Source organism: Neoarius graeffei, chromosome 11, assembly GCF_027579695.1.
Source record: "Neoarius graeffei isolate fNeoGra1 chromosome 11, fNeoGra1.pri, whole genome shotgun sequence".
Classification (NCBI taxonomy): domain Eukaryota; kingdom Metazoa; phylum Chordata; class Actinopteri; order Siluriformes; family Ariidae; genus Neoarius; species Neoarius graeffei.
In genome coordinates, this window is record NC_083579.1 from 65825814 (window position 1) to 65847928 (window position 22115).

The window sequence follows — 22115 nt, forward strand, 5'->3', positions numbered from 1 at the left end:
TTTTTGTAATTGTGTAGAACAATGAAAAAAGGCATGTATGGTTTAATAATAAATTATGATAACCTCGGGGGCGTCGTGGCTCAGGTGGATAAGGCGCCATATCATAAATCCGGGGACCCGGGTTCGGTTCCGACCTGAGGTCATTTCCCGATCCCTCCCCGTCTCATACTCCCATCATACTCCCGATCTCTCCCGCTCATTTCCTGTCTCTACGCTGTCCTATCCAAATAGAGGTGAAAAAAGCCCCAAAAAAATCTAAAAAAAAAAAAAATTGTGATTGCCTTTTTGCACTACTGTGAATGCCACTGTTCAGCAAAAAGAGAAATCTATGTTGGCAGAATGAGGAATTGAAAATTGACTTAATTAAGAATTCTTAATAAAGATAACAGTTTTATCATAGTTTGGATTATCATGGGCACATCATTGGCAAAACATAAAATTCTTAATGCAGACTGTTGCCTTGAAATTTCAAGTATTCTCAACTATTTTTTTTTTACAGTGTGGCAGAGTGATCATACAACCTACAGCTTAAAGCAGATACGCAGAACCTTTATTTTTAAATAAATTTCTGAGTGGATAGTATCTCCGTCCTTGACTCTTGTATGCTGCATAAATGGGAATTTAAAAAAAATATATATATTTTTGAGAATTAAAATCGACCGCAAAGTTGGCATTTGAGCTGCCCCGCTCAGCCAGCCAGCCCTGAGCGCGTGACACCACAGCGGGAACCGGTTTTAAGGCCGAGGCCTTGGACAGCTTATAGACCAAAGTCATATAAAAAAAAAATTTATGGTGAAAGTAAGAAATACCGTTACCGACTTGCTCAACTAAGACTGATTAGACTTCATTGATTGTGGGTTGACTCTCATTAAAACAGGATGGGTGTTATAACTTATGCAACATACATGTACATGCATGCATTTTTCACTGATAAAACGTAAAAGGCTAATTAAATAATTAGATGAACTGAGACAATCACATTCTGAAGCAAATTAAATAATCTTATACCGGTAACTTAAACACACAATACAAGTTACATGCATTAATCTAAATGCAGGTAAACAACGTGTTGTTTTTTTATCCAAATGAGAGTCGGAGCTTACCCGTCTGTGTTCTATTTCCTTCACTCCAGACCGCCAGGGCGGTGCTGAAAGCACTAGTGGAAGCATCTTTGCATCCGCGCGTTTCGAGAACCGCATACAAAAGTTGTCATCTCATGACGTATGACGTGCCTGTCTACATAAGGCAACATCCCACGTCATTTGGCCTCTTCTTTTTTTCTCGCGTTGGAATCGCATCTCTTCTATTGGAATTCTGTGTTATCAGTTAACTGTAGGAATACCTGCGACAATCTACAGTGCAGCTCGTGACTGAAGAGGACTTCAGTGGGACTCGACTCCACGTGAGCCGTTTGGTCGCTAAGGTAACTTGGTTCACATTATTTTGAGATTGTTTTATGTATCGATAGTCACTGAATCTTGGCTGACAAGTTTTCAGGGACGGCTATTATATCGGTCTTGTCACAAACTGTTCGGTTGCCGGCAGGTTTGTCAGTGTTGAGTGAGTTAGCGAATTGGTTGCCAATAACGTTAACGTGTACTTACAACTTTACGGTTTTCTGGTTGCTAGTAAATCGTTGTCTGTAGCGGTGAAGTTGCGCTTACGAACTCGCTAGCCTTGGTTGCCAGGCTAGCAAGCAGCGCTACACCTTGCTTCTTTTCTTAAAAAAAAAAAAATCGTGGGTGAGTAAACACTGAGATGGATTCAGTGAGGTGTTCCACTTGCTCCAACCTAATGGAGGTGCTGGATGCACATGATCGCTGCGCGGAGTGCCTTGGCATGCAACATCTAAGGGAGGCAATGTCTGATCCATGCCCTTCCTGCGCGTTAATGCCGCTTACTGTTAGACAGGCGCGGTTGGCTGGTATGGAATGTTCACCTAGCAGTTTTCTGCTCTCGGATTCTCAGACACAGCGTAAGCGTAGGCTTTCACCACCAGTGCATGCAAAACAGCGCAAAAAATCTAAGTCTTCTGAGTTAGAGCGTAAAGTGGAACTGCTCTCATCTACAGTGGAGCGTCTGCTGCCTCTGCTTACAAGGCCCCCCCCACAGCAAGGGCACAGGTAGGTACTGTAGAGAAACAGCCTGCACCACCTGCCTCCTTGTCACCCGTTGGCTCATGTTCTCAGCCACCTGACCAAGAAGAAGTGATGTCTGTGGCTGCCTCAGACACCTTTTTCAGTCAGTCTTCTTCCTCGGCGCAGCCACCAAGCGAAGTCCTGCCAGGTGTTGAGCCCCGTGATTCGGGCAGTGATGTTACCTCTGGGCGATCTGGGGGGTCTGCCTCAGTGGTGGGTTCGGTGGAGGCCACACTGAAGGCTTTGCCTGCATGTTTGCAGTTGGACACCCCGGCGCCTCCTACTGGATCTGAGAACATGTTCCTGCGCTGTGTTCAGCGCGCCTCTCTGGTAATTCCACAGTGTTGTGACTTTACTTCTGTGGTGGCCTCTGCTCTGGAGACTGCTACGAAATCTGCCCGTCTAGACCAGATGTCTCGCATGCTTGCGGCGATGCAGGACACCGGTGCTGTTGGCTTGGGTAGCATGCCAGTAGTCGAATCAAGCGTTGCTTCGCTCATTGTGTCTCCCGATGAAGCACTTCGGGAGCAGGTGCGTTGCCCTAACGCTGAGTGCCACCGCACAGACGAGCTACTTTCTCGTGCTTACAACTCTACTGCCTTTCTTGGCAGGGTGTCTAACTCACTGGCACACAAGCTTGTTATGCTGCACTCGACACTCAACACATTATCGGCAGACCCACTGGCGGCTGAGGTACTGGAATTTGCATTGCAGGCTATGGGTATCATTGCCAACCAGTGTGGCACTCCCTTGGGCACCTTGCTGCAAGCCCGTCGACAAGTGTGGCTGGCTCAATCGCCTCTGCCAGAAGTATGCAGGAACAACCTGAGGCACCTCCCACTGGCACCTGGACAGGTCTTTGGGCCAGCAGCACAAGAGGCCCTTGACAGACGTGTGTCTGTTACAGAGTCTCGCTCCCGTCATGTGGGTGTAGCACCCACCTTCAGATCTCTGCCAAACCCTTCTGCCTCACGCTTTAGGCATGTGGCCCCTAGAGCTGCACAAAGGTCTCCCCATCGACCCCAGCAGTGGTCCCCCAATCCCCCACCTCCCTTGGTCAGGCAGGGTGGCACTCAGCCACACGTGAGTTTTTGCCCTTTTTGACAGACGGGTCCTCCCCGCTGTCGTCGCCTCCCCATCCCTTCCGAAAAACATAGACAGGACCACTGACAGGTCAGGGCCAGTGGCAGGAGTTTTTACAGGCAGCTAGCTAGAGCGTTGGCATGAAATAACAACCAACCAATGGCTACTCACAACCCTCTCAGAAGGGTACCGCCTGCAATTCCGCCGCCGGCCACCAATGCATTCGGGTGTGAGGCAGACAGTTATAACCAATCCAAGACAGGCAGAAGCCTTGTCGAGAGAAGTTCAGTTGTTACTACAAAAAGGAGCCATAGAGATGGTCGACCCCATTGTTCACCCAGGGGGTTTCTTTTCAGTTTATTTTCTCGTTCCAAAGAAAGACGGCGGGTTCAGGCCGATTTTAGATTTAAGAAGGTTAAACCGTTTCTTGAAGGTGCTTCCTTTTCGAATGCTACGAACAACAGATGTACTGCAAGCGGTCACAAACCAGGACTGGTTTGTGACCGTAGATCTTGAGGATGCCTATGTTCACATACCCATTGCCACGGACCACAGGCGCTTCCTTCGTTTTTCGTTCATGGGAAAGATTTTTCAGTTCAGAGTTCTCTCCTTTGGACTTTCTCTGGCACCAAGGGTGTTCTCTAAATGCATCCAAGTAGCACTAGAACCCCTTCAGAAGGAGGGCATAAGAGTGCTCCCTTACTTGGACGACTGGCTTCTTTGTGCGGCATCGCCCGAACAGGCCAGGGAACATGCTCACCGGTTGCTACTACACATTACGGCTCTGGGGTTCAGGGTGAACCAGAGGAAGTGCAAACTGGTCCCAGTCCAGGCAACACATTTCATCGGCCTTGCGCTGGATTCGAACACTATGCTGGCCAGTCCCATGCCAGACAGAATAAGTTCAATTCTCACTGGAGTGAACCACCTTTGTGTCGGGGGAACTCAGCGTTATGTTTCTCTCCTTCAGCTGTTGGGGAAACTCACAGCGGCCTCGGTAGTCATTCCTCTGGGTCTTCTGTGGCTAAGGGCTTTTCAGAGATGGCTTCTTCAACTGCATCTGTGTCCAGTGTGAGACAGACACATGAGGGTGAGAATAACACGCTGTTGCATGCTCACGCCAAAACCTTGGTCCCAGGCACACTTTCTCACTCATGGAGTTCCACTTGGTCCCCCACCGGGACGGTGGGAGGTTATCCGGACAGATGCTTCCCTCATGGGTTGGGGTGGAGTCTGGCGTCGGCAAGGTGTGAATGACACCTGGCCTGCTCCGTGGCGCACGTCCCACATCAACACACTGGAGTTGATGGCGGTGTTTCTGAAGTTGCGCCACTTTCAGGAAGTGCTACAGGGCAAACATGCATTGGTATGTACAGACAATGTGGCAACTGTTTTCTATATCAATCATCAGGGGGGCACAAGGTCTGTAGCTGCGCTTCAGGTGGCTCACAGTCTCCTAGTATGGGCTCAGGACAACCTCCTTTCCATAAGAGCATCTTATCTACCTGGACACCTAAACAGTGTGGCAGATGCTCTGTCACGTGGCAAGGTGTCTCAAGAGGATTGGAAACTGCATCCAGACACGGTGGAACAGATCTGGAAAACCTATGGGAGAGCGACTGTGGACCTGTTTGCGAGCAGTCAGACAACTCATTGTCCAATATGGTTTTCCCTGGGGAAAGAAACGGCAGCGTTGGGCCAGGATGCTCTGGCCCACGACTGGCCGAGGGCCATCCTTTATGCCTTTCCCCCTCTACCACTGTTGTGGAGTACTCTCTGCCGTGTGTGCGATCACAGTCACCATGTGCTATTGATAGCTCCTCATTGGCCATCCAGGCCATGGTTCCAACTCCTGCTGTCACTACTAGTGGGACCCCCTTGTCAGCTGCCCAACAGGCCTGACTTGCTGACGCAGATGGAGGGCAGGATTCAACACCCATGTTCTGAACGCCTGAAGCTCTGGGTGTGGCCCTTGGGGCCCTGGGGCTACTACTGGAGTATTCAGAAGGGACCAGGAACACTGTGGTGAACGCATGTGCAGAATCTACCCGACGCTTGTATGCAGGCAAGTGGAAGGTGTTCTGTGATTGGTGTGCGGAACGCAACATCGACCCCCAAGCTGCTCTGTTCCACAGACTTTAGATTTCCTGCAGCACCTTTTAGAGCTTGGCAGGGCTGCATCTACACTTAAGGTGTATGTTGCAGCACTAACAGCCCACTGTTCAGAGGTTGGAGGTGTTTCACTTGGGTCCCACTGGCTGGTGGTAGCCTTTTTGAGAGGGGCATTTCGTCTTAATCCTCCTCATTTTGTGCGGAGTCCGTCATGGGATCTGAACACTGTGCTCAAAACCCTTTGCTTGCCTCCTTATGAGCCCGTCAGCAGCTGACATTAAGTGGCTATCTGTTAAAACGGCTTTTCTTCTTGCCATCACAACAGCCCGGCGTGTGAGTGAGCTACATGCCCTCTCAGTGAGTACTGTTTGTCTTCGTTGGGGCCCCATGTTTGACAGTGTTTCATTGTGGCCTAACCCAGCTTTCCTCCCGAAAGTCTTATCTCCCCAGTTTAGCAACCAGCCGATTTTGCTGACTGCTATACCGGCAGACAGGATGGACTTGCGTGCAGAGTTGTGCCCTGTCAGGGCTCTGAGGTTTTATTTTGATAGGATGGCAGCCTTTCGTACAACAGACCAATTGTTTGTTTGTGTTGGTGGTGCTCCGAGAAGGCCTCTGTCCAAGCAGCGGCTCTCCCGTTGGGTTGTGGAGGCAATCACCCATGCCTATGAATCTATGGGACGTACTGTGCCCTCTCCTGTCCGCTGCCATTCGACGCGTGCTCAGGCAACATCATGGGCAGCTCTCCGGGGCGTACCACTCTCTGACATTTGTGCTGCTGCAACTTGGTCCAATACATGTACATTTGCCCGGTACTACAGGCTAAATGTTGCGTCCATGCCATTGCTGTGTGCAGCTGTTCTTCCAGAAGGTGGTGATGCTCTTCTGAATTCCTCGTGACTGGGTTGGTATTCGTCTTCCACTAGTGCTTTCAGCACTGCCCTGGCGATCTGGAGTGAAGGAAATAGAATGCTGGTTACGAATGTAACCGTGGTTCTATGACTAAGTGGAAGATCGCCAGGGTCTTTGGTCACTCGGATTGCGCGAGAATGATCTTGAGGCCAAATGACGTGGGATGTTGCCTTATGTAGGCAGGCACGTCATACGTCATGAGATGACAACTTTTGTATGCGGTTCTCGAAACGCGCGGATGCAAAGATGCTTCCACTAGTGCTTTCAGCACCCCCCTGGCGGTCTTCCACTTAGTCATAGAACCACGGTTACATTCGTAACCAGCGTTCTCGCTTCTTGAAGGTCGATCTTGTGGCCAATTGTTTTGAATCAATCTGACTTTCAGTTGTTCGTTCAGTTGTTCGTGCAGTTCTCCGTTCATTCGCTTCTTCCACATAAGGACCAGATAGCAGCAATATCCAGTTTAGAAATAAGACAGCTGCTCCACTCTTTCTCTATTCTCTCCATTACTGAGTACTCCGCCATTACTGCTTGGCTCAGGCAATTACTAAAACCCAGGACAGAATGGGAAGTCACCGGTTTTAGCAACCACTGCCAGGAGGTCACTGCCCGAGAGATATGTCCCATCCCAGGTTTTTCCAACAACCCTCGGCTCACTCTGGGAAGACTGATGCAGCTAAACTCACTTTCCTTTTAAAAATAAATAAATAAATAAATAAATAAATAAAACGAATACGTTCCTTTTCTTGTAGTTTTACTTAATTGTTGATACTGCACCCTCTTTCAATATGGGCTTATAGCCAACGCTCCTCAACAGATCAGAGGTCTCGTATGAGGCTTCAGTAAAATGTGCAGAGCAGAGGAGAGACCACTTCATAGCCGCCCAATGTGCCCGTGACTTTCTCACAAAATGCGTCCAAATCTTTGCAGTTTGAACATTCTTGGGCCATGAATGCAACGTAAATCCACCTTCTGTCGTGTTGCTGCACCCGCCAGCAACACATCTACGTGGCATGGCGATAAATTAGCTCAAAATGGAGGATCGGAGTTGCAGTCAGCTCTGTGTTTTAGTATAGCGGAAAGGGCGATGAGACCGATAGACTTCCTGCTGTGACGTTACGGACATCAAGGTCATTCACTCAGACCTCTACCTATATGAATCACTTTAATCATAAAAATTACTATATTAGACTTATTGTTAACGCTTAAAACTATTCCTGTGCCATTCTTGAGGTCTCAAGGCATTTATAAACAAACGTGAGGCCATGGTTCTGCGTATATGCTTTAAATATAAATACAAACAAGAATTTGGTGCACAAGTTTTAATTTATTTTGGGCTTTCTGAAGTCAGCACTTCTGGCCAAGGTGAAACTTGCGAAGGGACATTTAACCAAATATTAGGTGTTCTTTATGTCTATTTTTAACCCTGTATGTAGAATTTTGACTCCGTTTTGATTTCTGAAGACCCAAAATAAAAAATTGTGCACCAAAATCTTTTTTCTATTCAAGATGCATGTTATACAGTCATTCTGCCACAGAAGAATTAACTAATAAAAAAAAAACCCAGTGCATCTCCCACTTATATCTGTATTTGCATCCTTTTAAAACTTTCTCTGTTTAATCTAAAACCTTCATTTCAGTTATATATCCAACTTCCTACATGTATTTATGAACAAAATAACGAGCATCTCCCCTACATATTTATGTTATGCTCACATCCACCCACATAAAATTAGATATGCCAATGAGGTCACATGGAACAAGGACCAAGTCTTCCTAAGTTATTCAAATGAGTGACAGCAGGAGTCTGGGTTGTGTAAAACACAGCACAAACCACACTCAGGGCACTAATTTGGAGCTCTAATTATGACATCAAACACTTCATAAAGGGCTGCTGCCTTCATCAAGAGAGCAAGAATGAAGACAAACATGGTGCTGGGGAGACAAGGTGGCACTTAGCGGTCTCCAAGTTTATAAGCTTTGATCTGTTGTGTGGCCAGCTGGGGTTCAATATCCTGCCTCTCTGTCTCACCTGCTGAAATCCTTCTCAGTCTCCAGCTCCTCCTCTCCGTGACCCAGACGCAGGAGGTGCCGCTCGTCGATGTCCAAGGCCATGATCTTCTCAAACAGTTGGTTCAGCGCCTGGGTGGGAGGGAAACCATAAATACACACACAAGCTGGGTTTAGTATGGTGCAATTTCAGTGTACATTGTTTAGAATAGTTCAGTGAAACTTGTTATTTGCACCCCAAGTGCAAATAACACATTTTCCATCAGTAGGTGTAAAGAAACAAGTCTATAAGCAATGACTGGGGGGAAAAAAAAATCCAATGTACACAAGTGTGGGTTTGCTTGAACAGTTTCAGTTTGATTGATGGCCACACAACCTCATACATATAAATATTCCAGGCTTAGACGGGCATTTCAGGCCACAGACTGATCATTTTTCTACATCTGCCATTTCAAATCGAATTATGTAGTGATTATAACTAAGGGATGCTAAGCCACTGGAGGCAGAAGTACAGCTTTACCTGATTGGAGTGAGTCACAATGAGAGTCCTCTGCTCGGGGAAGTTGTGGTACAGATTGGAGATGATCTGCACAGCAACGTCTGTTTTGCCTGTACCCGGAGGACCTACAACCTAGAGATAGTTTATAAATTAAAAAAAAAAGGGGGGGGGGGGGAAGAGTTACATAATGCATAGAGATTAGGGCACAGATGTTATCCAGCATTAAAAAAATACATTAAAAAAAAGTCACAAAGAATTGCAGCTTCTGTTTCAGATTTGTCTTACCCACTAAAGCTAGACTGCGTTTCAGATTTTTCAAGTTTAGGTCATGAAAAGAATTTTCCCCAACACCCAATTATTTTTGTTTAGTGAACCGAAAGCTACTGAATTCGAATCACAGACTTCCAACTTCATTAGTTTTTTTTTTAAAAATAGAACAATTAATGAATTTAGGGCCATGTGGCCCTAAATTCTCCACTATTTTTTCCTGCTTCACCATGACCCAATTCAAGATACTATGTCATGCATCATGTGGTGGACTTTCCCCGTTCGCACAAGGTATTGTGGGATACAAATTTGAAACAGGAGAGAAAAATGGAAGACGTGAGTGTGTGAAGTTTTCTTTTCCTTTAAATATGTTTTAATCTTAATCTAGTCCATTTAATAAAGTGCCAAAATTTAAACTTTATAATATGCAGTTGCCTTACTTTTCTTTTCAGCGTATCTTAGTTTTATATGTTATTTACCAGCTGGGAGGTCCGTATGGTGAAATACCGTGACTGAGGTCTTGAAAGTACTGACCAAGGCCCTCTGGGCTGAGGTCAGTATTCAAGGCCGAGGTCACGGTATTTCACCATACGGACCGACCTGAAGCTGGTAAATAATATATTTATTTTTTTCTTTATTAAATTCTAACAGAAAACGAGCGTGCCCGAAAGGGAAAACCGAGCCGAGCCGCCATTTTGAATCCTCATTCACGGCTGTAATGCAAATTGCTTTCTCCTCGGTATACAAGTGCACTTCCATGGCAGGAAAAAAAACTACATTTTGCTGCCTATGCAGTCCCCTATTTATACAAATAGGAGTCATTCAGGATTCAGCCATGTTTTTGCTCGGCGTTAGCAGCAGTTTTTAGCTTTCTCCTGAAATGTTTTTTTTTATTTCTTCTTCCTCAGGGTAGTAAAACTCGCTTTCGCTGTGAAGACTGTTGTTATCGCTATCCATGATGTAAAATTAATGCTATTCTCCTGAGAAATGCTGGCAAAAATTTATAAGATTTCTGATAATCTCATAAATAAATCTTTATATATATATATATATATATATATATATATATATATATATAAGATAAATGTTGACAAAAAAATGCTACTATGTTTGTTGTTGTTGTGAATGAGCGAGTCGCCAGAGGTCCATAACCGGGGTCTGTATTGTAGGATACGGACCCGGTCGCCAGCCAATCAGAGCGCAGGATTTGGACCGCAAAAAAAAATAAAATTATGGTAATTGCATCAGAAACATTCTAAATCATTACAGTTATCGTAATACAGCAACTTATTTTAAGGTGGCAGTTCTGAGGTTCAGATCCCTTTGTGATCAACAGGAGGTCATGATGATCGATTCTCTTCATTGGATTGCATAAGATGGAGCAAACCACTGTTCATATTTTCATGCACATTTTTGTTACAACACTACTTGATCATAGATAATTAAGGGATCCCCGTAGATTTTCAATCTATCATAGACCTCAGTAATCTATAACAAAACAGTTTAACTTGCATGTTGAACTTTAAGGTGAAATTTCAAATGTGTTTCCATTAATACTATTTAGGTCAGAAATCAGTGAAACACTGGTAAAATCTATCCTATAATCATCTAAAACCTCTCAGAGACCCTGAAAATACACCTGAGAGCATCGATTTTCAAAAAAATTTCTGGGGGAGCATGCCCCCGGACCCCCCTAGTTTCGCTTTGTGCCTTCAGCGTTCGCTTTTGCAACATCGGCGCTCAATTGTCTGTGTATTATCACGCCAGAATTTAGGGCTTTAATTTTTTTTCTGGGGAAAACACGGGTTAAATAGCCTGGCAAGCCAGACTAAATGTGAATATTTAGTCTGGCCTCGATCCGTAGACATTTCTGAAGGGTGGGGGTGGAACAAACCACTGTCTTTCAAACTGTCTCTGTGCGTATAGGCCAACGCTCTGACCAATCAGCGCAACAGTGACTGTGACGTAGTCAGAGCGACAGAAAGCAGTGGGGGAGGCCTTGAAATAAATAATTTTTCAAAATGCGTATTAATTAATAAACAGGTTCTAGATATTAAGAAGTTTGGAGATAATGACCACAAGTTTGGAGTCTGTACCACATACTTAACATACACTCTTATTTTTTTCAAGTGTTTTTCAAGGGTTTGCTTAAACTGTTTTTGAGAGTTTTTATTTAGTGGTGTTTGGTGAAATAATTTCCCTTAAATTTAAAATAACGGGAAAATAAACAATCAAAAAGTAATGTTTCAAAGCTGTTTATTAATTCTTCGTACTGCACAAACTAGCCCCATCCTTTTGGCTACGAGCGGAGCCAGCCGGTAGATCAGACTTTTGCCATAGCCGGTCGGCAAAACAGCGAAAACGTCTTTCTTGAAAAGGAATGAGCGGAGAGCCTCTTCCTGCTCATGTTTCAACGAAAACTCCAAGTCTAATTCTTCTAAAACTGATTCCAAAGCGGAGTCAAACGCGCGCTGCTCACTAGCCGTAGCCAGCTTTCCTGCTGCGCTTTCTCCAGCGTCGCGCAGCTTTGTCGTCACTCCTGCAAAAGCCCGCCCAAAGAATCCAAACAAAAACCTTGCGTTGTGATTGGCGGGCACGATTTGATGCCCGGGGTGTTTTTGTTTATATGGTGCGAGGCTTGACTCACTCGCTAGGCAAAAATATTTTTGGCCGCTAGGTGGGTGGGTCTAGTTTACTAGGCTACGGGTTAAATAATGACAGGATGAATGTCTCATGTGTTCTTGAGGTTGTATCTGCCTAAATTTAAGACCTGGTAAGGACCAGATGATTTTTTTATTATATCCTGACACTTAAAACCTAGACTTGAAAGAGGGTGTACTTTCTTTTTCACATGACTGTATATACAGCAGTGTCATATATAGGATATATGATAATAAAATAACATTTTGAGCAGGGGGGAAAAAAAAAAGTGTGCACTTGAAGTGTTGCAGTGTGAAAACTAAGATGAGAGAGATATCGTCCACATGCAGGTTGCAGAAACAACTTGATCATAATACGACAGCATGCTGAAAATATCTAAATACACCAGCCAAATTAAATTTTACATCGTGCTGTTTCGATGGCCTGATTGGAACGCCAGCATTATACCAAGCAAAAAGCTTTTTCTAAATATGAAACGGTGAATGCGTCTTCATGGCCTTCAAAAAAGACTGAATCTATGAAAACGTAGCTTACATAAAATACTGTGACCTCATCTTTTAGCACAATGTAATACAGGGTAGGGGAACCCAAGGCCTGTTGCTTGGCTATGAACCGAGTCCATGCATGCCAGCAGTTATTCAAGGTGGAGAGTGAGTGAGAGAGAGAGAGAGAGACGGGTATACAGGATGACTTGCTTTATAACTCTGTCAATAGTCATTCTGCCATATTCACTTCCAGCCAACTGCATGATAAATAACAGCCAACGTCCCCTGCCAGCAACAAATCAGCAGTTTGAGGATGCCTCTCAATCAGCATCCTGTTCAGACACGCTGTAGCCAGCAAGGACACCATGGCTCATTTACTCAAGTCCTCTCATAGCCATTATTCACTTCACCCTCATTCCGCCCACATTTACATGAATGATGAGAATATCGATGAGAAATAGCCTTGATATTCAGTTACAACAACATCCAAGAAACAGCGATACAAACTAAACAGCTTTTTGACAGGGGAAATAAATGTGCTACAATTAACACTAAATCTAGACGAACAATCCAAGAGAGAAAGTGAGTGAGTGAAAGTGACCGACAAGAGTAAAATACAGGTATTGTATTGCTCTTACCATGGTGAGACCTGGCTGCATGCCTGCACGAATAGCCTCGATCTGAGTTGGGGTAAATGGGATGTTGTTCCTGTTGAAATACACAACACAAGAATCAGCAGGAGTCTTAAGCTAATACTTCCATAAGGCCTCTGCATGCTCTTGCGACAAGGCTTTCGCAGACAGTTGTAATTTATTGTTGAGCGGGGAGTTATAGGCGTGCGCGATGTTATTCACTGGCACAACGCAAGGGGGCACGAAGTCGCTAGGAGTAGTCGGTGGGTGTGGTTAGTGGAGTGTTTATCCTCCGGTTACTTATAATGACTAGAACTTTTTTTTTTTTATAATGACTAGAACTGGAGTCGTATAGATGTACGTACTTCCTCGATCAACCGCTCTTCGTGATGCTCCATCTTCGCTCGTGTTTTTAAAAATGCCGGTCGTGAAAACAAAACAAACCGGGAAAGTAGGGAAGCGGAAGTGCGTGTACAGCGGATGTAGAGTGGACCAATCAGAGCCCTCTTGTCTGCGACGCTGTCTGCGAGGCTTCTGCGGTGGTCACAATTTTTGGGAGGTGCGCGCAGAGCGTCTGCGAAGGTGGGGGGGCTACGCGGACACTATCTGCGACACCGTCTGCGAGGACTGAGTTGTCAGCATAAATTGGCCTTTAGGTTGCGTTATCCATCCATCCATCCATCCATTATCCGTAGCCACTTATCCTGTGCAGGGTCATGGGCAAGCTGGAGGCTATCCCAGCTGACTATGGGGGAGAGGCGGGGTACACCCTGGACAAGTCGCCAGGTCATCGCAGGGCTGACACGTTCCCTGTGTCCGAAATCGCTCCGTACTCACTATATAGGGCACTCTGTAGCGAGGACGACATTTTGTAGTGCTGTCCGAAACAATAGTGAGGATTATTACACCCTATATAGCGCACTCAAAGTATCCCACAATGCATCACGAAAAGTAGTGTACAACCGATGGTCACTAACCAAAACAATATATCCCATCATGCATTGCGGTCACGCTGAAAGAAATCAAATTAAAAGTCTCAAATTTGATTTAATAAAAGGCAGCGGCAAAGAAGAAAGTATTCAGCCTTGATTTAAAAAAACTGAAAGATACAGGTATGGATTGTGGGAAATGCGCTCAGTATAATATGGATTTATCACAAAAATACATGCATGTATTTATTATTTTGAAAACCCACCAGCCGACTGATCTGGCACGTTTTAATTGTGCGACGGTAATGACGTAAACAACAGCGAGACAGACTAGTGGCCGAAAGCATTTTTTCATTTTACCAATGAGCTCACACTATGTCAGCCTGCTAACTTCATTAAACACAAATATTTAAATATAAATGTGTATTTCAGGATGGACGTTTCCTTAAAGCATATACGCAGAGCCATGGCCTCACTTTCATTTATAAATGCCTTGAGACCTCAAGAACGGCACAGGAATAGTTTTGTTAACAATAAATCTAATATAGTAATTTTTACAATTAAAGTGATTTATATAGGTAGCGGTCTGAGTGAATGACCTTGATGTCCATAACGTCACAACAGGAAGTCTATCGATCTCATCGCCATTTCCGCTATACTAAAACACAGAGCTGACTGCAACTCCGATCCTCCATTTTGAGCTAATTTATCGCCATGCCACGTAGATGTGTTGCTGGCGGGTGCAGCAACACGACAGAAGGTGGATTTACGTTGCATTCACAGCCCAAGAATGTTCAAACTGCAAAGATTTGGACACGTTTTGCGAGAAGTTCACAGGCACATTGGGCGGCTATGAAGTGGTCTCTCCTCTGATCTGCACATTTTACTGAGGACTCGTACGAGACCTCTGATCTGTTGAGGAGCGTTGGCTATAAGCCCGTGTTGAAAGAGGGTGCAGTACCAACAATTAAAGGAAAAGAAAACTACAAGAAAAGGAAAGTATTTATTTATTTATTTTTTGAAAGTGAGTTCAGTTGCACCAGTCCTCCTGGAGTGAGCCAAAGGTTGTTGCTAAAAACCCAGGACGGAATGGGACGGGACACATTGCTCGGGCAGTGACCTCCCTGCAGTTGTTGCTAAAACCGGTGACATCCCGTTCCGTCCCGGGTTTTAGTAATTGCCTGAGCCAAGCAGTAATGGCGGAATGCACAGTATGAAGGAAAGTGAATGAGTGGAGCAGCCGTCTGATTTCTAAACTGGATATCGCTGCCATCTTGCTCTTACAATGGAAGAAGGAAATGAACAGAGAACTGAACGAACAACTGAAAGTCAGATTGATTCAAAAGAATCGGCCACAAGATCAGCCTTCAAGAAGCGAGAACACAGACGGGTAAGCTCCGACTCTCATTTGGATTAAAAACAAACAAAAAAAAACACGTTGTTTACCTGCATTTAGATTAATGCATGTAACTTGTATTGTGTGTTTAAGTTACCGGTATAAGATTATTTAATTTGCTTCAGAATGTGATTGTCTCAGTTCATCTGATTATTTAATTAGCCTTTTACGTTTTATCAGTGAAAATGCATGCGTGTACATGTATGTTGCATAAGTTATAACACCTATCCTGTTTTAATCAGAGTCAACCCACAATCAGTGAAGTCAAATCAGTCTTAGTTGAGCAAGTCGGTAACGGCATTTCTTACTTTCACCATAAATTTTTTACTTATATGACTTTGGTCTATAGCTGTAAAAGGCCTCGGCCTTAAAACTGGTTCCTGCTGTGATGTCACGCGCTCAGGGCTGGCTGGCTGGCTCAGCGGGGCAGCTCGAATGCCAACTTTGCGGTCGATTTTAACTCTCAAAAATATAAATTTTTTAATTCCCATTTATGCAGCATACAAGAGTCAAGGATGGAGATACTATCCACTCAGAAATTTATTTAAAAATAAAGGCTCTGCATATCTCCTTTAATGTTTACACCATTTTGATATTTATAGCAAGGTGATTGAGAGCCCATGTCTGAGCACAGTTGATCATCTCTCACCGTTTGGGTTGGTTGTAGGGATAGGGTCCCCGGTTTGGAATCACATGGGGCTCCACTATCAGTGTCTTGTCTTCCTTGGTTTCCTCCTCTTCCTCGTCTGGTTTCCTCTTCTTCCCCTTAACATTCTGTATAGGGAACTTGATTCTGGAGGGGGGAGGGAAAAAACCCCCAAAAACAACACCCAAAAAGGCACAGGTTTCAATTTTCATTTTTTAAAATCGAAACTGAACCTGGAGCAAATACCTTTTGATTTCTGTTTTGAGAGGCTCTTAAACAGACGGAAATTATACCAATACTTTTTCAAGAACCAAGACTACGTTCAGACTGCACCCTGAAACGACCCATATCCGATTTTTTTGCCCATATGCGACCTGTATCCGATTTGTTATTGACAATCTGAACGACACAGATCCGATTCTTTTCACATGCGACCCAGGCCGCTTGGATATGTGGTCCTAAATCCGATGCATATCCGATATTTTCACATGCGACTGCAGTCTGACCGGACAGGTCGCATTCATGAGACCTACACGTCATCAACAAGAGACAAACGTCACTATTCTGCGTTGGCTAATCCCGCCTCTTTGGTGGAAAACAACAACATTTCAGGGATGTGATTTGGGGCTGGTGAAATTATCTGAAAATTTTAGCCGGGGGGCTGGGGGCCGCAGGCCCCCAGCTGGTCCAGGGCAGCGGCCTGGTGGGGGGACAAGGGGGGGAAGCCCCCCGAAGCTCCTGGGTTCTGGGGTTTTCTGACTTAAAAATTGTACTAAAATGGCAAGCAAACACACAAGAAAAAACTTGTCATGATTAACAAATTCAAGCCAATTTAATGGTCAACATGCAACTCTCACACACACACTCTCGCTCACTCTCACACACACACTCTCGCTCACTCTCACACACACACTCTCGCTCGCTCACACACACACTCTCGCTCGCTCACACACACACTCTCGCTCGCTCACACACACACACACTCTCGCTCGCTCACACACACACACACTCTCGCTCGCTCACACACTCTCGCTCGCTCACACTCACTCTCTCACTCACACCCCAAAGAACCAGCGCGAGCAGGGCCCGCTAGCCCCGCGCCTTGTGACGTAATGCGCCCCGAGGCGAGCTGCGGTTTTTCTCCAACCATTCCCAGCGGAACTTTTTTTTTCTGTTGATTTCTTTAACTCGATTTGCATCTTTACGCCTCGATCACGGAGGCTGCCATCTTTCAACTCTGTTTGAAGCGAGCTTACGTACAGCTATCTAACAAGCGCGTTCATTGGTTGTTACAGAGCGATGAGCCAATCACGTACCTCGTTTCATCTCAATGACGTAATTACGTCATTTACGCAATTACGTCATTGAGATGAAACGAGGTACGTGATTGGCTCATCGCTCTGTAACAACCAATGAACGCGCTTGTTAGATAGCTGTACGTAAGCTCGCTTCAAACAGAGTTGAAAGATGGCAGCCTCCGTGATCGAGGTGTAAAGATGCAAATCCGAGGTTGCCATCTTTCAAACAAAGTCGGAACGAATAGGATGTGGATGAGGGAAAAAACGGAAAAAAATTTTTCTTCAAGTTTTGAGGTGAGAAAAGCGGAATTCCGCGAATTCGCGGAAAAATCACATCCCTGACATTTGTACAGTTTTCAGAATTTAAATAGACTTTTATAGAATTGATCAAGCTAATGGTGGATTTGGTAGGGACCTGGATGTTGATCTGTTAGCCTGATTAAATAAAACAGTTTCTATAACTGATTTATAACTTAAACCATCCTGTATTACAAGATTATAAGACTGTTCTGGAAACTTCCAGTAATTTGACACCTTCGGTCTCATTAGTCTGCTGCCCACATTAATCAGATTATTGTGCGAGTTCTGCCGCCGCCACAAAAACCACATCGCCAGGTCTCGCCTCATCTCCATGCTTTACTTGCAAACTTGAAGTGCGCGCTTTTTTTTTTTTTTACGTATTACGTAGATGTGCTCATTACGTGTCAATTTGCGCATGCGGGACACTTTTGGGTCGTTTTCCGTTCATATTGGAGATCGCATACAAGTCTCGTATAATTGGTAATGTGAACGATGCCTAACAAAAAAATCGGATTTCACAACAAATCGGATATGGGTCGATTCAGGTTGCAGTCTGAACGTAGTGTAAGAATGTGTTCCTAACCTGAATGGAGGGACCTGTTTGGCTGGGTCTTCCTCTGTGACCTTCACCGTGTGACCAGGGAAACAGGACTTAAGATGATCAATAGACAGAAAGGTGTCATTGAAGTCCAGGGATGAGATCTGATTGGCCATTTTGGAGTAATGGGCACTCCCAGGGTCTCGATATCCCAGGATGATGTCGTGCAGCCAATCAGGGACAACACACTCAGTGTTCATCAGGTGACGTATCGTCTCTAGCACGGCCTGCAAAGGTAAGAATTTAGTTAAGTGACAGCCACATGCCTTAAATATGAGAAAATTTACCAACTATTAAACAAGGGACAAAAGGGAACTATAAAAACACATGCTGACTATAGAAATTATATTTATTTATTCATTCCACACTTTATTTTATAATATTTATTTAATTTCAAAGTATTGAATGTATTTAGTTCATTGAACAGTGAGTAATCTCACTGAAAAGTGAGGACTGGACTAAAATTAAGTGACTAACCTTGAAGTTGTTCTCTTTCGGTTTGCGTCTCATGATGATATTGAAAGTCTCGTAGGGGTCCTCAGCACCAGTCTGGATGTTGTTGGTCATATCCTGTTGGTACTGATTCGGGTCCAGCCACACACGGAATGTTCTTGCGTCACCTCTCAGTTTGGGCTTTGGATCAGGACCTTGGGTCAGACATAGACAAGATTCATTGAACGCACACAATATGGCCCCATCATACTCGTATGTGCTTGCTGCACATCCCATTTCTAAAGTTTTCCTCCCCTTTATTGCTATAACAGCCTTCGCACTTTTGAGAAGGTTTTCCACTCGATTTGAGTGTAGAGATTTGTGAGCATTCAACAGCAGCACTGATGTGAGGTGAGAAGGAGTGTAGTCTGCGTTCCAATTCATCCAAAAAGCGTTCAGTGGCGTTGCAGTCAGGGATCTGTGAAGGCCACTCAACTTCTTCCGCACTAACCCCGGAACCATGTTTTTATGGACCTTGTTTTGTACACAGGGGGTATTGTTATGCTTGAACAGGTTTGGGTTGGAGTTCCAGTGAAAAGTAATCTTAAAACTACAGCATACAAAGACTTTCTTGCAAATTTGTGTCAAAAGTTTGGGGAAGGCCCACGTATGGTTGTGATGGTCAGGTGTTCACATACTTTTGGCCATATAGTGCAAGCCAGTTACAGTGAAGTCATTTCTTGGTCGAAGGTAGGAGTCAACCGATAATCGGCTTGGCCGATATATCGGGCCGATATTCTGCATTTTTAGGGTTATCGGTATCGGCCATAATTTCCACCGATATGCCGATAACATGCCTTTTTGCAGCCGTTTCGTTTCTAACGCGACTGTCACTGCACGTCCTTTCCTGCACTCGCCTCTCTGAGTTCAAGAACACGGTCCCGCCCACCACAACATCTGATTTGTTTGGCACAAGAGATATAGTCAATCAACACGCGTAGCTAACCGCTGTGAACTGTTTCAAGGCGGCCGTATGGGCACTCGGGCAGAAGCAGATCCCACTTCAAGGTAAGGACATGCTGCTTTTGCCGCAATAAGTCACAAACACACAAGTTGCAAAAGCACAACATCATTATATGTTTACATTCTTCATCTACTACTCGTTAAAATTGTCCATTTGCATCTGTGTAGCCAGGCAAACTTAGTTTACGGAAGGAAGCACTTGAATTAGCCTACAACCAACTAGTCTCGCTGAAACTACATGTAATGCTTCCTTCACTACAATATAATCCTCCTAAATTGGGAATATCAGGCTCGGGCATTAAAAGCATTAGAATGTAGATGGTTACTTGTTAAGTTGTTACATAATAGGGAGTGATAGCCTACTTTATGTTTGATTTGACTTTTTAAAAAATGCTGCAGGCAGCTCCCTACACTTGATTTATTATTTAAAAACTACTTGAAGTTGGTAAGTCTTACTTAGTTCTTAGTGTAAAAGAATCCAGAGTGTATTTTCATTTATTTTCCACTGAAAATGGTGAGCTGTAATATAGTAGGGAGTGATTTATTTTTTTATTGGTGAATATTTATTTTTTTATTTCTCATTTTATTCTAACTAATGTTTGACTTTATTGTACAAATGCTGCTGGCATCTCCCTGCACAAAATTTCATGTTCAATTTTACAATTAAACATACATTTCATGGATATGAAGGTCTGTGTCAGTGTGTGCTATGTTTAATTTCATGTGAATTATAATGTTTACATTTATCGGTTGCACATATAGGTTATCGGCATCCCAATTCCATAATAATCGGTATCGGCCCTGAAAAAACATATCGGTCGATCCCTAGTCGAAGGTATACCCATAAACAAATAAAATTCAAATAAAGTACATAAATCAATTTTACGTCGACAGAGGTGCAGCTGAAAGCAGTACCTGTTGTCCTCTGCATATACCTTCAGTGAAATTCCACTGCACCTTTCAACCAGTCCCATCTAATGCATTTTTACTGCTATATTCCTGCTAACATGGGGTTATAAAAGTGGCTTTGATTTATTATAAGGGGCAAAAAAAAAATCACAGCAGAGGCGAGATTAAACTTACCTTCTTCAATGACCCGGCCTTTGTCATCCAGCATGCCTTGCACCTCACAGCCCCTCACGTACACCAGGCCTGTCTGCTCCCCAAAGGGCTGGCGCCGGTCAAAGCGCGTGCCGTAGGGCAGGGTAGGACGCACCGTGATCAGAAAACAAACATCATGCTTACGCAACCCTGAAAAGAAATTTAAAAAAAAAAAAAGTGTGAGCAACAGGACAAGAAGAAAGGAACAGGGAGGTGAAACGGCTCCGTCTGCACACACTGATCTTTTATACATGGAGCCTGTAATTATACCACCTCACGGTCAGCCTGCAATTCCCACCACTAACACAAAGAGGAAGAGAGAGCACAACTGTAATGGGAAATGAAAAACAGCTGGAAATATCCTAGAGCACTCCAAGCAAATGCAGTGTGACAGAATCACAGTACACACTGCAGCAGCTCCTATACTACAGATTTGGAGCGAGATTACCGAAATGAAATAAGGGCTGCAAGCGTGATTTATATTCAGATTGCATTTATTCACCCAGATTGCATTTATTCATTTAGGATGGTCCCTGCATTTATTGTGCTGATATCCCTACTGACTGTTCACACATTATAAATTATAAAGATTCATTGATGCATCATAAACAATGCATCCGGACAATAACAAAAAAAAAAAAGGGGACAGGAAAGAGACCGAGGTCTTGGATGAAAACCAAATGAAAAGCTTAGGGAAACAAAGAATTTACAGATTTTGCTGGAAAAGGTGATAATGAAGGGTGAAGACAATGGCTATTATGTATATAAAGATTTTCAAGATTCTGAATGAACTTTTACATGCGCCCTGAACTCGATTAAAAATCCATAATGTGTAACGTGTATGCTTACATTACATGTGATCGGAAAAAAAAAAAGTTAACTTTAGTCAAATATGGTAAGTAAATGCTAAATCATATTGTATTAAATTTAAACAAGTCTTCAATTACACCAGTTTCTGCAAATGATACTCCATTTCAACACCCAATTTGTAGATAGAACAAATATTTTGTGTTTTGGAGAAAAATTCATGTCTTATTTCATTCTGCTATGAAATATTAGCTGGATGCCACTTTAGTGACAATTAATTCAGAAACTGCTATAAATGTGGCCTCATTGGACCATATTTGTACCCAGTAAGCATTGTGAAACTTTATCGTTATTATTACTTAAATAACATTGGTTGGCTTTGAGTGGTCTATTAGATATATTCCATTCAGCTAGCAGGATACTGAATGAGTCGAAGACGAGTTCAGTATCATGCTAGCTGAATGAAATATATCTGATATACCACTCAAAGCCAGTCAATGTTATTATTATTATTCACACACACTCCATATCAGCATTCTCAAAGGCCAACGTGAGCTTACCCGCGACTCGGTGCTGTTAGTGCGGCAGTCCGGTTACCTTCTAGCTGGTGTAGCATTCAGCCGTAGCGTTAGTGAAGGCCAACGCGAGCTTACCCGCGACTCGGTGCTGTTAGTGCGGCAGTCCGGTTACCGTATTTTCTGGACTATAGAGCGCACCTGTATATAAGCCGCATCCGCTCTATTTAAAAAAAAAAATTAAAAAAAAGATATACAAGCCGCACCGGGC

The 22115-nt window shown here is 44.0% G+C and overlaps 1 protein-coding gene across 4 annotated transcripts in view; it reads right to left on the reverse strand.

Annotated features, from left to right (window-relative positions):
* Nucleotides 1-22115, reverse strand: part of aqr (aquarius intron-binding spliceosomal factor) — a 151428-nt gene that overhangs the window by 68454 nt on the left and 60859 nt on the right. For all 4 annotated transcript variants that reach the window (XM_060934600.1, XM_060934598.1, XM_060934596.1 and 1 more), the window contains 7 exons: nucleotides 20505-20672; nucleotides 18444-18613; nucleotides 17952-18193; nucleotides 15774-15917; nucleotides 12806-12875; nucleotides 8776-8886; nucleotides 8278-8387 (listed from right to left, as the gene is read on the reverse strand). In XM_060934600.1, coding sequence (XP_060790583.1) covers nucleotides 8278-8387; nucleotides 8776-8886; nucleotides 12806-12875; nucleotides 15774-15917; nucleotides 17952-18193; nucleotides 18444-18613; nucleotides 20505-20672 — 1015 coding nt within the window. The remainder of the gene's footprint in view (nucleotides 1-8277; nucleotides 8388-8775; nucleotides 8887-12805; nucleotides 12876-15773; nucleotides 15918-17951; nucleotides 18194-18443; nucleotides 18614-20504; nucleotides 20673-22115) is intronic.